The 22,769-nt window shown below is 42.5% G+C and overlaps 1 protein-coding gene across 2 annotated transcripts in view; it reads left to right on the forward strand.

The window, feature by feature from the left end:
- CMKLR2 (chemerin chemokine-like receptor 2) overlaps nucleotides 1-22,477 on the forward strand; it is a 55,515-nt gene extending 33,038 nt beyond the window's left edge. The window contains exons 1-2 of one of the 2 annotated variants that reach the window (XM_077275753.1): nucleotides 15,024-15,079; nucleotides 20,236-22,477. In XM_077275753.1, the coding sequence (XP_077131868.1) occupies nucleotides 20,252-21,310 (1,059 nt within the window). In that variant the 5' untranslated portion in view covers nucleotides 15,024-15,079; nucleotides 20,236-20,251 and the 3' untranslated portion in view covers nucleotides 21,311-22,477. Of the gene's footprint in view, nucleotides 1-15,023; nucleotides 15,080-20,235 lie in introns of those variants that run through there. The other variant, XM_077275755.1, reaches the window with a different exon arrangement.
- The last annotated feature ends 292 nt before the right edge of the window (nucleotides 22,478-22,769 follow it).

Raw genomic sequence — 22,769 nt, forward strand, 5'->3', positions numbered from 1 at the left:
CTTAGTGTACCCCAACATCAAGACACCATATACATGATTATATTATACTTAGTGCACCCCAACATCAAGACGCCATATACCTGATTATATTATACTTAGCGCACCCCAACATCAAGACGCCATATACATGATTATATTATACTTAGCATACCCCAACATCAAGACACCATATACATGATTATATTATACTTAGCGTACCCCAACATCAAGACGCCATATACATGATTATATTATACTTAGCGCACCCCAACATCAAGACGCCATATACATGATTATATTATACTTAGCGTACCCCATCAAGACGCCATATACCTGATTATATTATACTTAGAATACCCCAACATCAAGATGTCATATACATGATTATATTATACTTAGTGCACTCCAGCATCAAGACACCATATACATGATTATATTATACTTAGTGCACCCCAACATCAAGACACCATATACCTGATTATATTATACTTAACGCACCCCAGCATCAAGATGTCATATACATGATTATATAATACTTAGTGCACCCCAACATCAAGACGCCATATACCTGATTATATTATACTTAGTGCACCCCAGCATTAAGACACCATATACATGATTATATAATACTTAGTGTACCCCAACATCAATTCATATATAGACCCATCAATGAGTCTCTCACCCGACTGAATAATAAGATATGAAACAATTAATATGCAGGAGCGTGTACCATAACACTGCTTCAAGATAAAGTGCAATGTGAATTAGCCCCAATGCCCACCAGCACTAGCCTTCATTAAAGTGCAATATGAATGACCACACAGGCCAGTACCCCTTCAACGTGTTACGTCATTCGTGACTGCAGTGCAAGAAATAATGGCTGCCCCACTTGGGATTTGCACAAAAGAAGAGAAACGCGCAGTGATGACTTTTTTTGTGATCTGAGGATATATCTCATGCCAATCTTTATCAAAGACTTTGTGCACAGTATACAAAAAGAGAAATTGTGGCAAAGAAGTATGTATGGACAGAGAAGTTCAAGAAAGGTCTCCTAAGTGTTAGCAATGCAGAAGGAGCTGGCCGCCCATCCATGTCTACAAATGATGACAAAACTGTTAAAGGGAACCTGTCACCCCCCCCCCAGGCGTTTGTAACTAAAATAGCCACCGTGTGCAGCACTAATGCTGCATTCTGACAAGGTGGCTCTTTTAGTTCTTGGTGCTGTAACTGCAGAAATAATCCATTTTGCAATTTGTCCAAAATACCTTGAAACAGTCCTGGGGCAGGTCTTCCCCCCCCCCCTAATGCAGACGCAGCACCGCCGTCACTCATGCCCTCTTGGCGCCTGGCGCCGCCTCCTCAGCGTTGTTTTCAACTGTCCCGGCGCCTGCGCTGTTATCTTATGCCTTGGGCATGTGCAGTTAGCGCTGCCTGTCTTCTGACATCATTTGATGTCTTGCTGACTGCGCCTGTGCGGACGCGCTGCCCGAGATCCCGCCCCGCAGTGTCTTCTGATTTATTCACACTAAATCAGAAGTCAGCTAAAATATTTTTTAATGAGGGAATACTAAAGCTTGTTGACAGACGGACAAAGCGGCTTGAAAATCAGGGAGATTCTGTTGAAAAATGATGTATCTGTCTTTTCTGAAAGGTGATTAAAATAAGTTTTATAGCCAGAGAGCGGACAATTTTTGACTTATCTTAGAATATAAATATCATTAATAACTTAAAATGGAACTGTACTTCTAACATACTTTGCAAACATCAATACTACAGGCACATATCAGAAACTTTGTAACATATCTTATTGGAGAAATCTGCTCCATCCCCACTTATCAGACATTTCTTCTTCTGCCTTTTAAATTTGCCTTCCGCTCTAAAGAAACAACCCAACACCCAACTCTATCTTGGTCATACAAGATGGACTGCAGGCTCGCTGTGGTGTCATATGACCAGCCCACTATACTCTATGAACAGTGGAGGAGGCGAAAGAGGAGAAGAGAGGAGCAGGGAGAAAATTCAGGCAGAGTGTGACAGAGAACCATGGTGCTGAGCTTTCCAACAAGTCTTTTATCTCACATCAGACAGCTCAGCATTGCTATTTTATTTATTACGTATTTCTGTTTTTCTCTGTGTGCTAAAGAATGAATGAAGAGCGAATGATCTCTGTGTGCTGTGCTGTGCTGTGTATTGGAGAGATCACAGCAGCTCGTCTACTCCTACCAGGTCAGAATGGATTTGAATTAGAGATAGAGTCAGCAGAAGGCAAACTGGTGAAAATGCAGGATCAAAATCATATAATAGTTAGAAATGGGGTACATGTACTTCATGTACACACAGTTCAATGTATTCTAAAAAGTTACTTGAAAGTATTATTACTCTTTAAGATGTCAATTAGAATAAATTAAAAGCATAGAATTTGTGTTATGACTGCACTAGCACATACACACGGGTAATGTACAACCCAGGGAGACTAATACCTAAATCTGACAGATCCCTGTTCAGATTCTTAAAAGCCCTACTCTGACCCTGGTCTGTCCTTACCTGACTGCGGAGGTTGGCAACCTAAGATAGCGCAATGGCGCCCTCACTTGACAGTTGCTCACCCTGAATGTCTTTATCAGCTCCTAGTATTGCTGGAGTAGCATAATTCCCAAAGGAATAAAGGAAACACACACAAAACAGCTGCAACCAACAAAAACTACAACAGAGTGGGCTAATTTCAAAAGAAACTATCACAAGCAGGAAACACTAGCAGGGGAAGGTATATAAAGCCGTACCCAAAAGGTGATAGGGCAGACAAAGTAAATTAAAAACACCTGTTACCCAAAACCAACAGAAAAAAGGATAATAAAACTAGAACACCTGAAGAAATGGTGTATCTGCTATGTCTGGGGGGAAAGAGAAGCCGACCACAGAGCACAAATTAAGGGTCTGAATCTAGGAGCATGACAATTTGCTCATAAGAGCCATTTTACACCCAGTCTAATATAGCTCTCTGTGACAACATATTCACAACACATGCGCAAAGGATGTAGTCTTTGAATGTTAGCATGTGTTGTTTTTTTCTGTAATCTTATTTACGTAGGCCTTACCTCCCGTGAACTCCGTGTCAGGGTCCGTGAACATGTCAGGGACATTGTGTCTGCAAAAGAAGTTGTGGATAACTCAGAGCTTAAGACCATCCCGAGACACTTTAAGGCGAGACATAACTGTAACCCAGATGACCTAAAAGTACGTGGTATCGATAGGGTCCATGCCGGTATCCGGGGTGGTGATCTCAAAAAACTATTAGCTAAAATCGAATGTCAGTGGATAGTTAGATTGGGGACTATGGCCCCGAATGGCCTTAATGAAAAGTTGTCCTTTGTTCCATTCCTATAACCCATCTCTCTAGGTTGCTCTTTGTTTTTATGTGGTTTTAATCTTTTCCTTTTTTTAATTCACTTTGGTTTGCTTTGTTCCTTTTATGTTCTTATAGTGATCTCGTGCGTCAATATATATCATTCGTACTGGGGTTGGACTTGCTGCCTTTATGGTCAATTAAAGAGTGCGTTTATTGAGAAGTGGAGCAGCAGTGAAGACATCTCTGGCAGCAAATGGACTATCAAAATTACTGAATTGACTGCCCCATAGACATCTTCTTTGGATATGCTTCCCCCTCTTTATTTACTTGTTTATTTACATATACGCACTCTGTTTATTATCCTTGTCATCTGAGGTACGCGTTACGGTAGCAAAACGTCTGCCTTATACTTACATTTATTATGCCAGCAGTCATTCCCCTTTCCAAAATGGCCACCGCGGTGGTACGCACGCGCAATGGGTCCCGGCACAAGCCGCGCCTCCTAAGGCATCCTTACACAGCGACGTCCAGTTCTTCTGACGTCACGGGGGATTTCCCCCTTACTGGACGCTGCTGGGATAGCCGGAAGGAGGGCGGTAATGGCGGCTCACCATTCCTCGTGCGCCGCAATCACTGCAATTAGGAACTAAGGTGTTTTAGGTTATGGCCCTATATATACTCTGTTTATTCAGTACCCACACAGCCCCCCGAGGAAGCACACCACGCGAAACGCGCGTCGGGGCTTCTCACTGGAATCTGACTGCAGATTTGCACAAACATGGGTAAGCCTTAAGCCTTAATGTATAGTATGTTTGGTCCTGGCACACTTATTTTTACTTAAGCACTTTATGGATATACGTGCAATATTGATTATCTGTGGGAAGGGTTAGCACTGGGTATACCTTCAGGGTCATCCAGTTGCTGAGGTTTGGGAATAGTTTCCCTTCTCCCTCCCTTCTCATCCCCTTCATATGCTGTACCAGTGGTTATGACATTTTACTCATTGCATTATCAGTTTGGCTATGTATCCCCCATTATGTACTTAACATTGTGCTGACACGCAGTCATTTTTCAGTTTTGTCTTTCACCTCATCCCCATCCTTTTTACTTATGTCTTTCTCATATTGTATTTAATAAAGTTTATATTCTTTATAAAATTACCATCATTTAGTAGTTTTTTGATATAGAGACTCTTTGCTTTTTTGTTCACAAGTATATACTTGGGAGGTTTCCATACTCCTAGTTTCTCTCCCCTGGTGGGGTGCTATGGGCACTCCAGATAGAAGGGAGTGTGGTATTTCTTACTACATCCACAAGTTCGGTTTTTGTTACAAATTGATAATTTTACTGTGTATTTTCACAGCTTCTCCCACCGATCGTATGGATCATAGAGCCAGGGAAACTAAATGGCTCACGAAATTGGATGAGGTATTTGGTGAGGATTCGAGTGTGGTTCTTAAATCTAGAGAGACAGAAGATTCTATTACTAAATTAAAATATTTATTAAATAAAAAGACACGGTTATGGTGGAACAAGGCCTTCTTGGAAAGGTACATTGAGAAGGGCCTGATACCAAGAGGCTTGAGGATTCAAGTGTTCCCTTCTTTTTCTTTAGAGGATGAGCTCCTAAAAGAACAATGGGAGGAATTGTCCTCTAAGTGCTCCAGAGGATATATGGAATTATTGGTTAAATCCAATGCAACCTCACTGCAGTCAGTAGAGAGTGAGATTGGAGCGCTACAAGAGATACTATTGAGTTCATTATCAGTGACAGCTAAAACAAAATTAAATGAGGAGCTTGAGGGAGATTTCCAAAAGTGGGAAAAGGATATTGTGGCATCAAAGACTAAAAAATACCAAAGAGACGTGTTGGATTATAAGAACGACCATGTATATAAATGGAAAAGGAAACAGTCATTCCAACAGAAACTCCCTGTCCACCGCAATTCCTTTTCTTCGGCATCCTCGATGGATGAGGAACAAGCGGGTACGAGCCACTCTAATAGCATCCTGAACGAAAGACTGGGTGCGGCTAAATCTGGTAACCAGAGAGGGAAGAATAAACGCCGATTTACTCCACCGCAGTCTCGTGAGAAAAAATCTAAACCCACTAACAATCTTGAGGTAATCAACCTATCGGAGCACGTACTGTCCACTGATCAAGTTCAGGTGTTGAGCTTAGGATTGAACTTTGTTCCAACTAATAGTTTTGATTATTTTACAGTTATGAAAGATACACAACTTTTTTTGAGGAAGGTCATCTTACGGAAATTGCATGCTAAACCAGGTGACACTCTTCACCTTGACACGACCTTGGAACAAGAGGCATTGGCGGCACTGGAGGAATTGGCAGCGGAAAGTGAAACATCTGTTACAGGTACTTTCCCTCCTTCTGTTGCGCCGAGATGTACCACGTTCCCCTCTTTCTCGCTTTGTCCCCAGATTGATATTTTCAATAAATTAGTATTAGAGGATCTCAAAAAAATTTCCAGCGATAAAAGGGGTGACAATTTGACCATTAAACAACGCAGGGCCCTTAAAGAACTGGGGTCTATGCGGGATGTTGTAATAAAACCAGCGGATAAAGGGGGGAACGTGGTGGTCTGGCCAACAGTTAAGTACGAGAGGGAGGCCTTTCGCCAATTGAAGGATCGGGAGTCATATATATCCCTCACCAGTAATCCGCTGCCGAGTTTTTCCAGTGCTTTGTATGCAATTCTTGATCGGGCCCTGACACGGGGGATCATAACAAAAAAGGTATTTAAAGGTCTTATGGTAGAATATCCGGTTGTCCCTACTCTCTATCTGCTGCCGAAGATTCACAAAGATCGGTTGGAACCCCCGGGACGTCCCATTGTCTCTGGCATGGGAGGGTTGTGCGATCCTATATGCAAATTCATTGAATACTATCTGCACCCTCTTGTGGAGTCGCTCCCCTCCTATGTCAGAGACACCACGGACGTCCTGAGGAAAATTGATGGCCTCACCTTGGAGTCTGATATGGTTTTTGCAACAGTTGATGTTGAATCCTTATACACTTGCATAAGGCATACAGACGGTTTGGAGGCCGTTGAGTTTTTTCTTAATATGAGCAATATAGGTCTCCCGCTGTGCTCCCTGATCTTAGAGCTCCTTCATTTTGTTTTAACACATAATTTTTTTATGTTTAAGGACCGGTATTTTTTACAGAACCGCGGCACTGCCATGGGCGCGGCGTGTGCGCCCTCGTACGCTAATCTCTTTCTCGGCTATTGGGAGAGGGAGATTTTCGGTGGGGGCGCACATGCCGCTTCCCATGTGCAGTGCTGGTATCGTTATATTGATGATGTTTTGTTAATTTGGCAGGGTCCCGAGCCTGGCCTTCGTGATTTCATCCGTGGACTAAATCAGAATGATCGGAATATCCGTCTGACACATAGAATTGCTACAGAAAGCATAGATTTTCTGGACATCAAAATCTGTAGATGTGAGGACGGGACCATTCAAACCGATGTGTTCAGAAAAGAAACGTCTGTCAATGCATTATTGCACTCTGCTTCTGCACATACTGATTCCACAATACGTGCTATACCTGTGGGTCAATTTCTGAGAATGAAACGTATCTGCTCCACGGATGGAATCTTTGAGGGCCAGGCTCGTGATCTCTGTGGTCGCTTCCGGGATCGGGGGTACAGCGGTAGATCTATTAAAAGGGGTTATTATCGTGCTAAAAGCACCCCTAGAGACCGACTTCTCTGTGGGACTTCAGTGGTGGCTCGCAACAAAGAGCAGCCACTAAGATTCATCTCCACTTTTAACAACAAATGGGATGATATCAGAGAAGTCCTACAGAGACACTGGTCTGTGTTAAAAACTGAACCAACACTCAACGGAATCTTACCTGACCGGCCTCTCCTCACTGCAAGGAGGAGTAGGAGTATCAAAGACCAGCTGGTGCGGAGCCATTACAATATACCTTCTCCTAGAATCTTTGGCTCAGGACCTCCAAGGTGGGGTTGTTTTCCATGCGGTTCCTGTAAAGCATGTAGAAATATTATACGGGCAACTACTTTTTCGGCGGCAGATGGGAGTAGGGAGTACCGCATTATGAGGTACATCTCCTGTAGCACCACCTTTGTGGTCTATTATGCTACCTGCACGTGTAATCTTATTTACGTAGGCCTTACCTCCCGTGAACTCCGTGTCAGGGTCCGTGAACATGTCAGGGACATTGTGTCTGCAAAAGAAGTTGTGGATAACTCAGAGCTTAAGACCATCCCGAGACACTTTAAGGCGAGACATAACTGTAACCCAGATGACCTAAAAGTACGTGGTATCGATAGGGTCCATGCCGGTATCCGGGGTGGTGATCTCAAAAAACTATTAGCTAAAATCGAATGTCAGTGGATAGTTAGATTGGGGACTATGGCCCCGAATGGCCTTAATGAAAAGTTGTCCTTTGTTCCATTCCTATAACCCATCTCTCTAGGTTGCTCTTTGTTTTTATGTGGTTTTAATCTTTTCCTTTTTTTAATTCACTTTGGTTTGCTTTGTTCCTTTTATGTTCTTATAGTGATCTCGTGCGTCAATATATATCATTCGTACTGGGGTTGGACTTGCTGCCTTTATGGTCAATTAAAGAGTGCGTTTATTGAGAAGTGGAGCAGCAGTGAAGACATCTCTGGCAGCAAATGGACTATCAAAATTACTGAATTGACTGCCCCATAGACATCTTCTTTGGATATGCTTCCCCCTCTTTATTTACTTGTTTATTTACATATACGCACTCTGTTTATTATCCTTGTCATCTGAGGTACGCGTTACGGTAGCAAAACGTCTGCCTTATACTTACATTTATTATGCCAGCAGTCATTCCCCTTTCCAAAATGGCCACCGCGGTGGTACGCACGCGCAATGGGTCCCGGCACAAGCCGCGCCTCCTAAGGCATCCTTACACAGCGACGTCCAGTTCTTCTGACGTCACGGGGGATTTCCCCCTTACTGGACGCTGCTGGGATAGCCGGAAGGAGGGCGGTAATGGCGGCTCACCATTCCTCGTGCGCCGCAATCACTGCAATTAGGAACTAAGGTGTTTTAGGTTATGGCCCTATATATACTCTGTTTATTCAGTACCCACACAGCCCCCCGAGGAAGCACACCACGCGAAACGCGCGTCGGGGCTTCTCACTGGAATCTGACTGCAGATTTGCACAAACATGGGTAAGCCTTAAGCCTTAATGTATAGTATGTTTGGTCCTGGCACACTTATTTTTACTTAAGCACTTTATGGATATACGTGCAATATTGATTATCTGTGGGAAGGGTTAGCACTGGGTATACCTTCAGGGTCATCCAGTTGCTGAGGTTTGGGAATAGTTTCCCTTCTCCCTCCCTTCTCATCCCCTTCATATGCTGTACCAGTGGTTATGACATTTTACTCATTGCATTATCAGTTTGGCTATGTATCCCCCATTATGTACTTAACATTGTGCTGACACGCAGTCATTTTTCAGTTTTGTCTTTCACCTCATCCCCATCCTTTTTACTTATGTCTTTCTCATATTGTATTTAATAAAGTTTATATTCTTTATAAAATTACCATCATTTAGTAGTTTTTTGATATAGAGACTCTTTGCTTTTTTGTTCACAAACATGCGCAAAGGATGTAGTCTTTGAATGTTAGCATGTGTTGTTTTTTTCTGTAATTTTAGTTATATCAGAGAGATTGCACAGTTAGCTTGCTTTGTTCCTAATATACATAGTGTATATTGCTTTGCCATGCGCATGATGTTATTTTCTTTAGAGGTTGCCCAAGTGGCGTGTGGCAGCTACATGGGTAGTGATGAGGGGTACAGTTAGTGGAGTAGACCCAGGAACAGTGTGCTGATGCTCAGAAGATGTGCATGGTGATCCTGTTGCACTGTACAGTACAATCTCACAGCCATAAGGGCAGAAAAGAGTAGATAAAGGAGAGATTTGGTGCCAGTAACGGTGTGTGTGCAGGAGGTCCATGAGTGGCACCTATTAAAGCTACAGTTGGCCTCCTAAGAGAATTTAAAAAGAAAGCTACACACAGTAGTCCATATGTGTGATCAAGTAATTTGTATAAAATCATGTGCATCTATGTACCTTTTAAATTAATGCAGTGCATTTCATGCGTCACATGGCTTTCTTTTATCTTTAGAGTTGAGAAATCCCTGTGTGATCTTAAAATTCTTTCAAAAATTCAATTTGGTTGATTTGGTCATTGGTTTTAGATATGCAGTCATAGCCGAAAGTGTTGGCGCACTTGAAATTGTTCCAGAAAATGAGGTATTTCTCCCAGGAAATTATTGCAATTACAAATACACCTGTTTTGTTATACACATGTTTATTTACTTTGTGTGCATTGGAATAACACCAAAAAAAAAAAAAAAAAAAAAAGGCAAATTGGGCACAATTTCACAGAGAATCCCACAAGTGGGTCAGACAAAACTTTTTGGCACCCTCAACTTAATATTTGTGCCACAACTCTGTTGTCGGGTATCCCAAGACCAGGGGTTCCTTCCCTGTCCCTACCACTAGGGATGCCCTAGCTTGCCCTACGCCCCGCATTACTTCTGATGGTGAAGACACAGGGGACCTGTTCCTTGCTTAAACTCCTCAATCTTCCCTCCTTCCCTCAGTCTTCTGTACCCTTACCCTACCCATGAAAGAGGGGAGTAGTGGTGTACCTTAAAGGGAACCTGTCACCTGAATTTGGCGGGACCAGTTTTGGGTCATATGGGCGGGGTTTTCGGGTGTTTGATTTACCCTTTCCTTACCCGCTGGCTGCATGCTGGCCGCAATATTGGATTGAAGTTCATTCTCTGTCCTCCGAAGTACACGCCTGCGCAAGGCAATATTGCCTTGCAAAGATACCCTGGCCAAAGTGGAAACAGAGGAGGCACGAATCGGCACACATGTTACAGGTCAATTAGACAAAATAATTAACATCCAATAAATAAGAGTTAATAAAAAAAAATATGCACACAATACTCTTGCTATGTAATGTGTCATATTTAAAGCGAATCTGCAGGAAAGATGTGAAGAGTTAGTTCATTCCTGGAAACAGGCCAATCTTTTACCCTCTTTCCTCTATTACTTCATTTCCCTTCTTGACCTATGATGGTTATTGAAGCCATCAGCACATTGTTAGTGTTGTGAATCATCTAGTCATCCTTATAATGAAATCTACCCTCAGTTGTACATATCTAGCAGAGCAAGTATTTCCACTTCAGACAGATGCACAGATCATTTTAGATGCCGAAGGGCTATGAAGATCCAAAGGAAGTCAGAGAGGAATCAGGGTATCTTTGCATTGCAGGATCTGGATAGAGAGAAGCCTACATAAAATTGCATTGCAGGATATGAGAGTTTGATTGAAGATACAATTATGTGAACATTTTAATAAAACTCTGCATTCTACCATTCCTCTGTTACTGCTCGTAGAAACTGGGTGTCACCTTTCCCATGTCAAATTAGATGTTTTTCTACAGAGTTTGGCAGTGCACCAAATTTGGCAGAATCATATATGCCATGCAAAGTTTTTAGATTTCTTAATAGATGCAGTAAACTTGCAGTTATGCCCCATCTAAAACACATGGTACTTAAAATTGTGCCAACACTACGGAGTTAAACCCTAAAACCAATGAATCGATTCCAGCTAAGTAAGGCTAGGTTCACATTGCGTTAATGGGTGTCCGCTAGCGGACTCCGTTACATGGCTCAATTGGCGCAATTAACGCTATGTAACGGGTCCGTTAGCGCACCCATTGACCGCAATGTGCTAATGGGTCGCTAACGCATCGCTGACGCATGCCATTTTTGGCATGCGCTAGCGATGTCCCGTTATTTTCGAACGGACCTCGAAAGCTGCTTGCAGCGTCCGAGGTCTGTTCCTCGCTAGCGCAGATCAGGCATCTGCGCTAGCGGGATCGCCAAACGCGATCCCTTTTGGGACATTGCGTTAGCGCAATCCGCTAGCGTATGCGTTAAACGGATAGCCCTAACGCAATGTGAACCTAGCCTAATACGAAAAATATATCAAAATCTATATGAGTGGCCCGCCACGGCCGTGCGGTACTCGGCACCGGGTCCGGTCGCAATTAAAGGGGTGGTCACGGTGGCAGCGACCCGCTCCGTGGCCCTGGGCTCATGTGGTGGACAATTTGGTGTTGTCTCAGGAGGAGGCTCAACGTTTTGCTAACCGTCGTCGGTGTGTTGGTTCCCGGCTTCGGGTTGGGGATTTGGTTTGGTTGTCTTCCCGTCATGTTCCTATGAAGGTCTCTTCCCCTAAGTTTAAGCCTCGGTTTATTGGTCCTTATAGGATTTCTGAGATTATTAATCCGGTGTCTTTTCGATTGGGGCTTCCGGCCTCTTTTGCTATCCATAATGTCTTCCATAGATCTTTATTGCGGAAATATGTGGTGCCCGTTGTTCCCTCTGTTGATCCTCCGGCCCCTGTTTTGGTTGATGGGGAGTTGGAGTATGTGGTTGACAAGATTTTGGATTCTCGTTTTTCGAGGCGGAGGCTTCAGTACCTTGTCAAATGGAAGGGTTATGGCCAGGAGGATAATTCTTGGGTTTTTGCTTCTGATGTCCATGCTGCTGATTTGGTTCATGCTTTTCATCTGGCTCGTCCTGATCGGCCTGGGGGCTCTGGTGAGGGTTCGGTGACCCCTCCTCAAGGGGGGGGTACTGTTGTGAATTCTGCTTTTGGGCTCCCTCCGGTGGTTGTAGGTGGTAATGCAGTTGCCCCTGAGTTGCAGTCCTGGTCAGGTGTAACTGCTGATTGCAGTTCTGACTGGGGTATTTAGGCGTGCAGGATTCATTAGTCCTTGCCAGTTGTCAATTGTTGTTGGGAGGTGTAGGACCTCTGCCTGGTTCCTCCTGCCTTTCTGCCAAATCGGCAAAGATAAGTGTCTGGTTTTTTTTTCCTGTGGCACACATATTATGTGTGCTTCACAATTCAGTGCTATTCTTTGTGTTTTCTTGTCCAGCTTAGATTGTGTCAGTATTTTCTCAGTCTTGTTGGATTCTCTGGAGTGGCAGATATACATTCCATGTCTTTAGTTAGATTGTGGAACTTTTTGTATTATCTGCTGTGGATATTTTTGGAAGGGTTTTAATACTGACCGCCTAGTAATCTGTCCTATCCTTTCCTATTTAGCTAGAGTGGCCTCTTTTGCTAAATCCTGTTTTCTACCTGCGTGTGTCTATTCTTCTCCTACTCACAGTCATTATTCGTGGGGGGCTGCCTATCCTTTGGGGGTCTGCTCTGAGGCAAGGTAGCATTCCTATTTCCATCTATAGGGGTATTTAGTCCTCCGGCTGTGTCGAGGTGTCTAGGGAATGTTAGGCACACCCCACGGCTACTTCTAGTTGCGGTGTTAGTTCAGGATTTGCGGTCAGTACAGGTTCCACCGACTCCAGAGAAAGTTTCTTGCGGCTCCAAGGTCACCAGATCATAACAGGGGAGCCACCCACAAGCTGGATCAGAGCTCCCCCTTCTGGACTGGAGTGTGAACTTGTCGTATGCTTGTGTTTACCTGATAAAGAAGATCTTCGCTCGCTTCCAAGTGTGACATCACTCTCCCCGTGAAGAAAGCAATGCCACTGTAACAACCAGGACCCTGGGGTGTTTCATATACCTAAAAAAAGTGTGCTTACATGATTAAAATAGAAAAAACCTTGATCACATGATAGAGAATGAAGGTCGGCATCAGCATATCATCATCGGTATTATCCATCTGATGATACCTCTCTGTAGTCTCTATCATGTGATCATTTTTAAATCTATTTTAGCACACCTTTTCCTATGAAATAAAGATTTTTACATTTTCATAATTTTGTGAAGTATTACCTGAGCTCAAATGCTTGGAAGTAAGTTTTGATCTAGAGTCTGGCAGTGTCAGCTCTGGGTTACAACAGTGCCGGCGCCCCTGGACATGTCCCCTTCCTCCCCCCTGCATGGACCCTGGCGTGTTAACTTACCCTTCCATGCTCTGCCAGTGTTTTTCTCCTCCCACGGCCTGTGCACAGCACACAGGTCTCCTGGGAGAATGCTTTGGGAGCGAGCTCCCTGCTCTTCAAAGGGGCCGCGCGCTTCTGAAAATGTCCCCAGCCAATGGCTGGAAAACATTAGGTATTTAAGGCACCTTTCCCAAAGGGGAGGTGCCTTAGCAACTTTAGTATCCAGTATGTTACCTGTTTCCAAGTTGTAGGTACCTGTGTTCTGTGAATCTGATCCTGTCCATACTTGATCCTGCCTACCCTGTCTGAACTGGTTCCTGCCCGTCCTGCTGTTTCCTGCTTCCAAGTCCATCCTGCATCTACCAAGTCCTGAACCTAATCTGCCTTGTCCACACCAATACCCCTACCCTCACCAGTCCAGTCTGAACCTGCACCTGTCATCTTGTACCCGAGGCCGTCCCTAGTTCCTGAAAAACCCTGTATGTCAATGTTCTTGTACCTCTAATGTTTACATATCTCACATCCTCCTGTGTTCCAGTCCTTGACCATTCCTGCTTCCTGCCCCTTTGGGGGTAAGCTGCTATGGCTCTGGGATCTGTCCTGGAGTAGCACCTGCCATCAAGTCTAACCACACTATCAGGCACTCTTGTGAAGAACCAGGTGTTCACTTAGTTATGCCCTCCAGGCTCTCCTTGAACAGTGGCACGGTGGTTCCTCAACCACATGCATAACACTCTAATTGGAGAGCATCATATCAGACAGAGGACGAGCATACCGCTATTGGGTAACACTCATTCACACATTTCTAGGTGGACTAACAGAGACATGGCATAGTGCAGGGTTCTAAGAATACACTCATTTGGGGAAGACAAGTAGTTACTAAAACAGACATGTAGGCGAGCTGACAGTCCTCTTACAATCAAAGATATCTTCTAGTGAAATAAATGGGGGTCAACAGTCATGAGACTAAACCGCAACGTTGGCCGAAACCCACCGAAAATGATGAGTTCAACCGACAGTTTAATGTGTATGGGTCTCTCGAACAGATGATTGTTAGAGGAGTTAAGGATCTAGCATCTCTAATTTCAGACTGTTGATCCTTTTGTTCTTCTTGTCACTGCCAGAGGTGCCCAGTAGGGTCTCTCACACAGGAGCGATCGGCCAAGCCAAGAGCTCTTGTGCATGGGTAATATGGCCTACCGAATGACAGCCATCTAAGGTGTATTGGGGGCTTAAGTACAATGAGATGTCGCAAGCTTAGTGCATCTCTGTTTATTTCCATTACCTTGTTCTCCTTACACATACCTCTATTTAGTAACTCCAGTCACATATGAACACTACTCTGTAAGTCTATGAAGGGATTCACTGTTACAGATTTTGAATTCAAGGCTAGAAATAGAAGGTTGGCATACTTTACTTGGCAATGTTTCACTTAGCTTGAGTCACACATAAAATTATTCCGTCTATCAGTAATATTTGGTTTTCTTCTATTTGTATACATAAGCTACTTTTGGAATAAAATAAAGGTTGTGTATCCAAAATAAATATAGTAAATCTTAAATAAAACACGAATTTGCACATTACAAATCCAAGTAAATCTTGAGATTTGCTGCAAAAATCAGATTATTGCTCCTGTTATAAAACTATAATTTTCCAGTCTATCAGTGTTTGGGTGTTGTGCTAAGTATGTTTTCCATGTAATTAGGCAGAAGGGAGGCTCCACGGCTTTATATTTTCTCACTGGCTACACCCTGCTCAGTGTCTAGGGACAACTGTGTTATGGTAAGTTTCTTGCTTTATTCACAATATATACTACCACTGTTTTGCTATACGAGTTCATTAGAAAGCTGTGTAACAAACAAAATAATAGATATTTTAGGTAAGTTGGCCACAGAGTTTGTCATCCAGATTCCCTAAAATGCATAAAGGAATTGTTCAACAGTAAAATATTTTTTTTCAAGAATTGATTGTTTCAAAACAAAAAAACAGAGGCATACTTCCAGCGCCACTGTGGCCACTGCAGAGATCAGCACTGGCTCCGGAACCAGTGTCTGCTCCATCCAAAAGTCACATTACTACTACAGCCAGTGATTAGCTACAGTGGGCAGGTCATCAGAGACACATCCAATGTCATGCTCTTCCAATCTCCTGGCCGCAGTAGCGGTGTTGTGACTTCCAGACCAGTGCAGACCTCTAGAGTGGCCTGCACTGTATCCGCGAGGACGAAGGAAGGCAAGTGTAACTGCCTTTGTAATTTTCAAATAATCAATGCCTAAAAAACATAAATATTTTACTGTCAGACAAGCCCTGTAATAACCAATTTACATAGTACATAGATGCCATTCAGGACTTCGGGCAAGCGGGTGATATCCCTTTTGGGAAGTCCTAAAGATTGCCTCTCACTTAACCTACAAAGTCATAACTTGTCAGTAAAAGAGGAATCAACTCAAGGAGAAAACGTAATGTGATAAAATGCTATCAACCAACCAAACTGATGTATTTTACTAAATCTAAACCAGTATTTGTGAAGTCTCACTTTATACGCAGGCTGATAATATACATACAATACCTGCGTTTGATATTTCCCTTTAACTGACAGCAATCTGGGACTGATTTGATCTTGTGAAATTAGCTCAGCCGAGATTATATTCCTTTAGGAAATGACTCACATTTCTGAGGTTTATTTATTTTTTCCTGGAAAACATATTTTGAGATGTCCTAGCAGAATGATTTGTAATGATTAGACTATATAATTTTCAGGAAAACAGTCACAGTACAACGTGTCTATTACTTCCAGTACCCACTGATTTACTACAACAATGTGGAGGCAGATTTATCAATCTCCCAGTATACTACGATGTCTGTAACATATTTTTTAGAATACAAGTCATGAAAAATAGATCTGTTTTGAGTGGTTTAGGTTCTGTTCTTTCCTCGTTTTCCCTATATTCAGAGTTTATGTTGAAAGTGTTCAGGTGGCATTTCCTAAGGAAATCCTGAAAACGTGATCTGTTGGTGGTCCTTGAGGACAGGAGTTGGGGAACACTGCCATTTGGTATCATGAGCCTGATAAATGCTACATGAGGATATTCAATATATTTTATTTTATAATGTATAGTGAGTGATCTTCTCCACTGTAAAGTTGTATATGTTGGTGTTACGTTCAGCATGTACACCTGTAGTACTCCCCAATATGTATGATGGGAGGTTGGAAAATAAGAATGTAACTGCTTTATTTAATTTATTGTATACTCAGTTTCGAAACAAGTTTCCTAAGGCTTTTTTCACACTAGCGTCGGACGATGCACGACAAATTGCCTCGTTGTGACGTACCGACGCTAGCAGTGAATGCGCCGCACAACGGGGGCAGCGGATGCTGTTTTTCAACACATCCGCTGCCCCATTGTGAGGTGCGGGGAGGCGGGGGCGGAGTTCTGGCCGCGCATGCGCGGTCGGAAAAGACGGGAATGACGCACCAAAAAACATTACAAGCAAAGTTTTTTGGTGGCGACGGTCCGGCGCAACACGACACAACCGTCGCACGACGGTTGCAACGTGTGGCAATGTGTCGCACTGCGTCGTTAATAAAAGTCTATGGAGAAAAAACGCATCCTGCAAGCACTTTTGCAGGAAGCGTTTTTTCTCCAAAACGAAGCATAGCGACGTGCAGTGCACGACACTAGTGTGAAAGTAGCCTAAGTCGTCCAAAAGATGTGATCTGTAGAGTTACTAACATCCACAGACTTAACGCAAAATTACCAAAGTCTCAGGCATTACCCCTGCTGGAATTTGAAAGTAAATGCTTCTGCCCTCTGGAGTCTACAAGGTAGTCAGACCTGCAACCCCTCACTGACCATGGAAATTAGGTGTTTCCAAAATTGGGGGGTTGCACGCTCATTGTGAGCTACTGTTCTAAAGACTGGACTTCTGGCCATTTCTCTACCTGGATGTTAACTAGCTACAATGGAGGACTTTCCCTGTGCATCCACAAAGTCAACGGAGGTCTATATCCCTCATGTCAGATGACATGCAATGGAGCTGGACTAGCTTTGACTACTTTAATAGTGATAGTGTAATATGCCTTCTTAGTAATGCACATCTCTGTGTTGTATTGATGTCCCTAAATTTCCTATAATATTGTCCCTCAGAAAAAGGTCATTGTGGTCTTGTTCCTGCTGAACCTTCTCATGAATTGGCGATTTTCTGGTTTTCCTCCCTTTTTTCCCAAGAGCCATTACTTTTTTATTTTTTTCCATCACCATAACTGTATGAAGGCTTGCTCTTGTAGGACAAGCTGTTGCCAAGGTACAAGAGCTGAATAGCAGGAGCTGGATTATTCGCTGCTTTATATATACTTTATATAAAACAGCAAATTACATAGTTTTGATTAGCTGTTACTAGTAAGAATACATGTTACAGTAAACCCTATCGTAACATATATTAACAGTAGCAGCAAGTCACCAGATATAATTCTGCTCAATATTAAATTATATAAAACAATGATAATGAGCAGAATAAAGTTTGGCCAATTGATCTGGCCCTCCGCTACAGTGACAATCTCTCAATTGACCCCTTGGGAAAATTAATTTGCCACCCCTGTGCTAAACTGTAATGCTTCCTGTCGTTTTGCTGCTACGTAAAGGGAACCTGTCATCAGGATTGTGCTCAGTAACCTACAGACACTGTCGGGTTGGCGGCGTTTTCCTAATTACAATGATACCATGGATGATGAAATCCGTCTTGTGGTTGTTGTTCAATCTTTTTTTTAGTTTTGAGTTAATGATATGCTCGTGCTCCAGGGCGGCCTGTGGGTAGGGCAGTAGGCGGGGTCTTCATATATGCATCTGTATGGGCTTATGACAGGTCACTGATCTGCTCCTTATTTTACATACTGCATAGAATAGTGTTGATATTACTGTTGATAATATTCTTGATATATAATATTGTTGATAATACCTATAATATTGTTTCTCTTGTGAGGCTTAGAAATTTTTTTTACATCTAGCAAAATGGCACTGGCGGCGGCGGCACCTGCGCAGTAGCATCTATCTCTTACATATGGATGCTACTGCACAACTGCTGCTGCCAGTGCTATTCTGGTGCAGCCATTTTTTTCCTCCAGCAAAATTGCGCATGCGCAGTAGCGTCTATTGGTTGCTGATATATGGTACAGCACATGCGCTGCTGCCGGCTCCATTTTGTTAAAGGAAAACAAAATTTGGCTACAACAAAATGGCGGCGGCGCTTGTGCAGTAGCATCTATCAGCAAGCAATAGATGCCACTGCACATGCACCACCAGCAGTGCCATTTTGCTGGAAGAAAACAAAATTGGGCTGCAGCACAATAGCGCCGATGGCAACAGTAGCATCTGTCAGCCAGAGATAGATGCTACTGCTCATCCATCGCTGCTGGTGCCATTTTGCTGGATGTAATTTTTTTTTTGGTAAGCGCTATAGCTTGACGAATAAGCAGGGACCCGAACAAATTCACTCATCTCTAGGACCATAAAATATATTCAAGTGTATTACCCGATAACGCCAATATTCCATGGTGCGCACACACTGCACAATGATATTTTTCCAATCCATCTACTATGATGTTCAAACTACAACCTCTTGTTGAATGAATTCCAGGATATTTAAACGACAGTGGTGATGTAGTACATGCATTCTTTGGATTTTCCTGGTTCCTTTATTTTAATTGGATCTGTGCACTCAAGCCAGTGAGTTGTCAGTCAACCTGAGGAAGGTGAGGATGGGCTGAGAATAAAGAATGGGAGACAGAGGCTTGAGAAGTGCTTTGACATTTTCAAATCACTTGAAGGGGTTGTCCACAATTCAGGCAACCTCTTCTTAAATTCTATAATCACCCTTGTAAGATGAAATAAACCACCTTATACTCTACTCCCACATCAACGCCGTTCTAGTGATGTTGGTGCTGAACCTTCCGAGGCTTGTGTGACATTTTTGTACCAAGTGAGCCCTGCAGCCAGTCAGCAGCTGCTATTAGTCTGAAGTGCTCACACCTCACCTGGCCATCCAAGGTTCATGAAAGGCTGTGACAGCAGTTCAATATTTGTTGCAGGTCTCATGTGTTACAAGAAACCTGGGACTGACATTGCTGGAACGATGCCGGTGTGGGAGATGAGTCTAAGGTCTTTTTATTTTACAAGGGCGGATATAGTATTTAAAGTACTACACTAGTGGTTTTTTTTATTGCAGCACTTGAGTGGTGCTACTAAACTTAGTTCCTGTTCCTGGTCTTATACTAACCAGCTGCCATCTTCATGTTTTATCAGCGCTGCTCCAGCTCTCTTCCATAGTTAGTGAAATGCCGGATCACTTCAGTGTTTACTGAGCAATCAAGAAGTCACAACTCAATGTAACTCTACGAGAGCTAGAACGAGGCCAGAACAAGCCTCTCTTGGACTTACACTGAGAGCTTGTGACTATTTCCTCTGCCTTCGGGTCAGTCAGAAGTTGCACTCACAAGATGACGACACATGAACGGAATAGTGCTGAGAAGAGCTGAAGACAGCGGCAGGTAATATATTACTAGAGTCAGGGAACTTAGATTAGTGGCACCACTCCAGCGGTGAATTAAAAAAACGCTGGAGTGGTGCTTTCAGAAGGGGTTGTGTGAGTAGTGCACAACCCCTTTTCGCCTCATTTGCACATAAATTAAAACAGAAATTTTTTTGGCCACTCAGCAACAGGTCTGAATAACATTACCTTTCAGAGACCAACATGACCATTCAAATCATTTTGGTGAGTGGATCATTCTGACAGATTTTCTTTAAGTTCCAGTAAAGTAATTTTAAGATGATAATATAAAATTGTGTATGTAACAAGATCAATGGACATTCAGTTTTACACATGAGCAAACGTGAGCAACATTTGTGAAGCATCTTTTTTTCTTTTGTGTTTTTTCTTCCCAGCTACACAAATTAGAAAATGAACGGAACAATGAATGACTCTTCACATGACTACCTCTACAGCTATATGTATGACTACGACGACTTTGAAGAGGTATCGCACAATGAAGAACAAACCCACGCTCTTCATGTGGCATCTATTGTTATTTACTCACTGGCATTTCTTCTCGGAGTACCCGGAAATGTCATTGTCATCTGGTTCACTGGATTTAAATGGAAGAAAACTGTAAGCACTGTCTGGTTTCTCAATCTGGCCATTGCCGACTTAATCTTTGTGTTGTTTCTGCCTCTGCATATCACATATGTGGCCACCAACTTCCACTGGCCTTTTGGGAAGATGCTTTGCAAGCTGAATTCTTTCATTGCAATTCTCAACATGTTCGCGAGTGTGTTCTTCCTAACAGTCATTTGCCTGGATAGATACCTAACATTGGCGTGGCCTAGCATTGCACAGAAGCATCGGACAATGAGGACATCAGGAATTGTAAGTGGCTTTGTTTGGTTACTAGCTACATTTATTGCTAGCCCTTCCTTGTATTTTCGAGACACAGAGATGAAAAGGTCTACTGTCATATGCTTCAACCATTTCCATGAAACTGATTATGCCATGGTCCAGAAGATCCACACCTCTCTGACACTGGTAAAGTTCTTTATAGGATATCTCTTTCCTTTGCTAACCATGGTGATTTGTTATGCAATCCTCTCCATCCAGATGAAAAGAACCACAAGGGCAAACAGTAAATTCTTCTGGATGGTACTCGCCATTGTGGTGGCCTTTTTCCTTTGTTGGACTCCATACCACATATTTAGCTTGCTGGAATTGCACGTTCACCACGGTGATGCCTATAATGAATGGCTTTGGATTGGAATGCCCATTTCAACAAGCCTGGCCTTTGTTAACAGTTGTATTAATCCCATCCTTTATGTTCTGATAAGCAAAGCCTTCCGGACACGTTTAGAGGCCTCGGTAGCAGAGATATTTAAGAACACAATACGAGACATCAGCCAGACAGGCATTAAAAGTGATGACCTGGCGCTGTCGGAGAACAACTGTACACTCTGCGAAACAATGTCTTGAAGACAAGATCAAATACAAATAATATGTGTATTCTGCACATAGATATTATAGAACACAGAATATTTTGCAGATTATATCAATAGCTATTTTAACATGCAGACATGATCTATTATAAAATGCAAAAACATTCTCAAAGGAACAGAAGATGGAAAACACATCTATGGACTGTGCAATCGTTAATACAGACCTGCCATGGTAACAGATGACTTCCGGGAGAGTTTCACAGGCCAAGTTCTACTTTGCATTGTGCTTCAATGTACAAATATCAGCAAGTGACTTTCAGTTTGTCTCCATCTTGATTCTAGAAGAATGACTGCCCTATGTAGGAACAGTATGCTGAATATGGAGGCTTCATGGTGATGGTCCAGTTGGCTGTACTAGTCTAAAATTGAGGTGCACGGGGTTGTAAGTCATCCAGTTCACTACCGTTTAGCATGCGTAAAAAGTGTAGTAGGTCATACGACAGTAATGCTTCTATAGTACTCCTATATAGTGGACTTTTATTATACAAAACACAAATTGTAGTCCAGCGCCAACTTGGAAGAGCCACATATAGCGAATAAAGTATCACTATGCGTTGCCTATTCCTCAAAACAGTACAAAATTGCCACACAGTACAAATATAGACAGTAAAAAAAACCATAGTAATGACAATATAAAAGTATAACAAGTAAAAATCTTGTATATGCCAGAGCATATTCTGATTTGTAAATATAGAAAAGCAACATAACAGCATTAGATAACGATAATACCATGCAGTGCCCACGCTAACCAGAGCCAGCGATAACCACATTGTACCCTTCCTACTGCCGTGCTTTACCTATTCCTTTTCTGTAAACTAGAAAGATACATTCAATATTTTATTTATACTAAAACATCGAACTCTTTATGTTTGTACTGCAAATTATATATGAATAGATATTTTTTTGTACATTTTTCCACTTCAAATGTCAGTATTCTATTCTAGACTTTGGAATAAAAATAAGTCTTATTATACGAGCAATTCTGTCAGAGGAAAGTCAGTTTTCTTATAGCTTATCTGCTGAACCGTGAATAGTTTAAAATCGATATGACTTTCTCTGGACTAAATACAATTTATTGACATTGGTAAACTAGAGACTGTCATGTTTCTGTGATCCCGCGCCGTTCTTTGTATACGTCATTGCATAGTTTGTCAGGTTTAAATAAAACCTTGGCAACAAATCGCTAATCAGTGATGATGTCAACTTTGCTTATGTCACCTCTGCAGACAGTGATTGATTGGTCACAGGGGTCACAACTTAAACAAAGACTGCCAATGCTTGAAGGGGTTCTCCCACAAAAAAAAGTACATTTTAATCAATAGATCTTGGAATAAAAATAAGTTCCGCATTTGGATGTGTTAAAAAATGTTCCTGTGCTGAGATAATCTTATAAATGTGCCCCTGCTGTGTGTGGTGTATGACTGTGCAGGAAACAA

The sequence above is a fragment of the Ranitomeya variabilis genome, chromosome 7 (assembly GCF_051348905.1).
Source record: "Ranitomeya variabilis isolate aRanVar5 chromosome 7, aRanVar5.hap1, whole genome shotgun sequence".
Classification (NCBI taxonomy): domain Eukaryota; kingdom Metazoa; phylum Chordata; class Amphibia; order Anura; family Dendrobatidae; genus Ranitomeya; species Ranitomeya variabilis.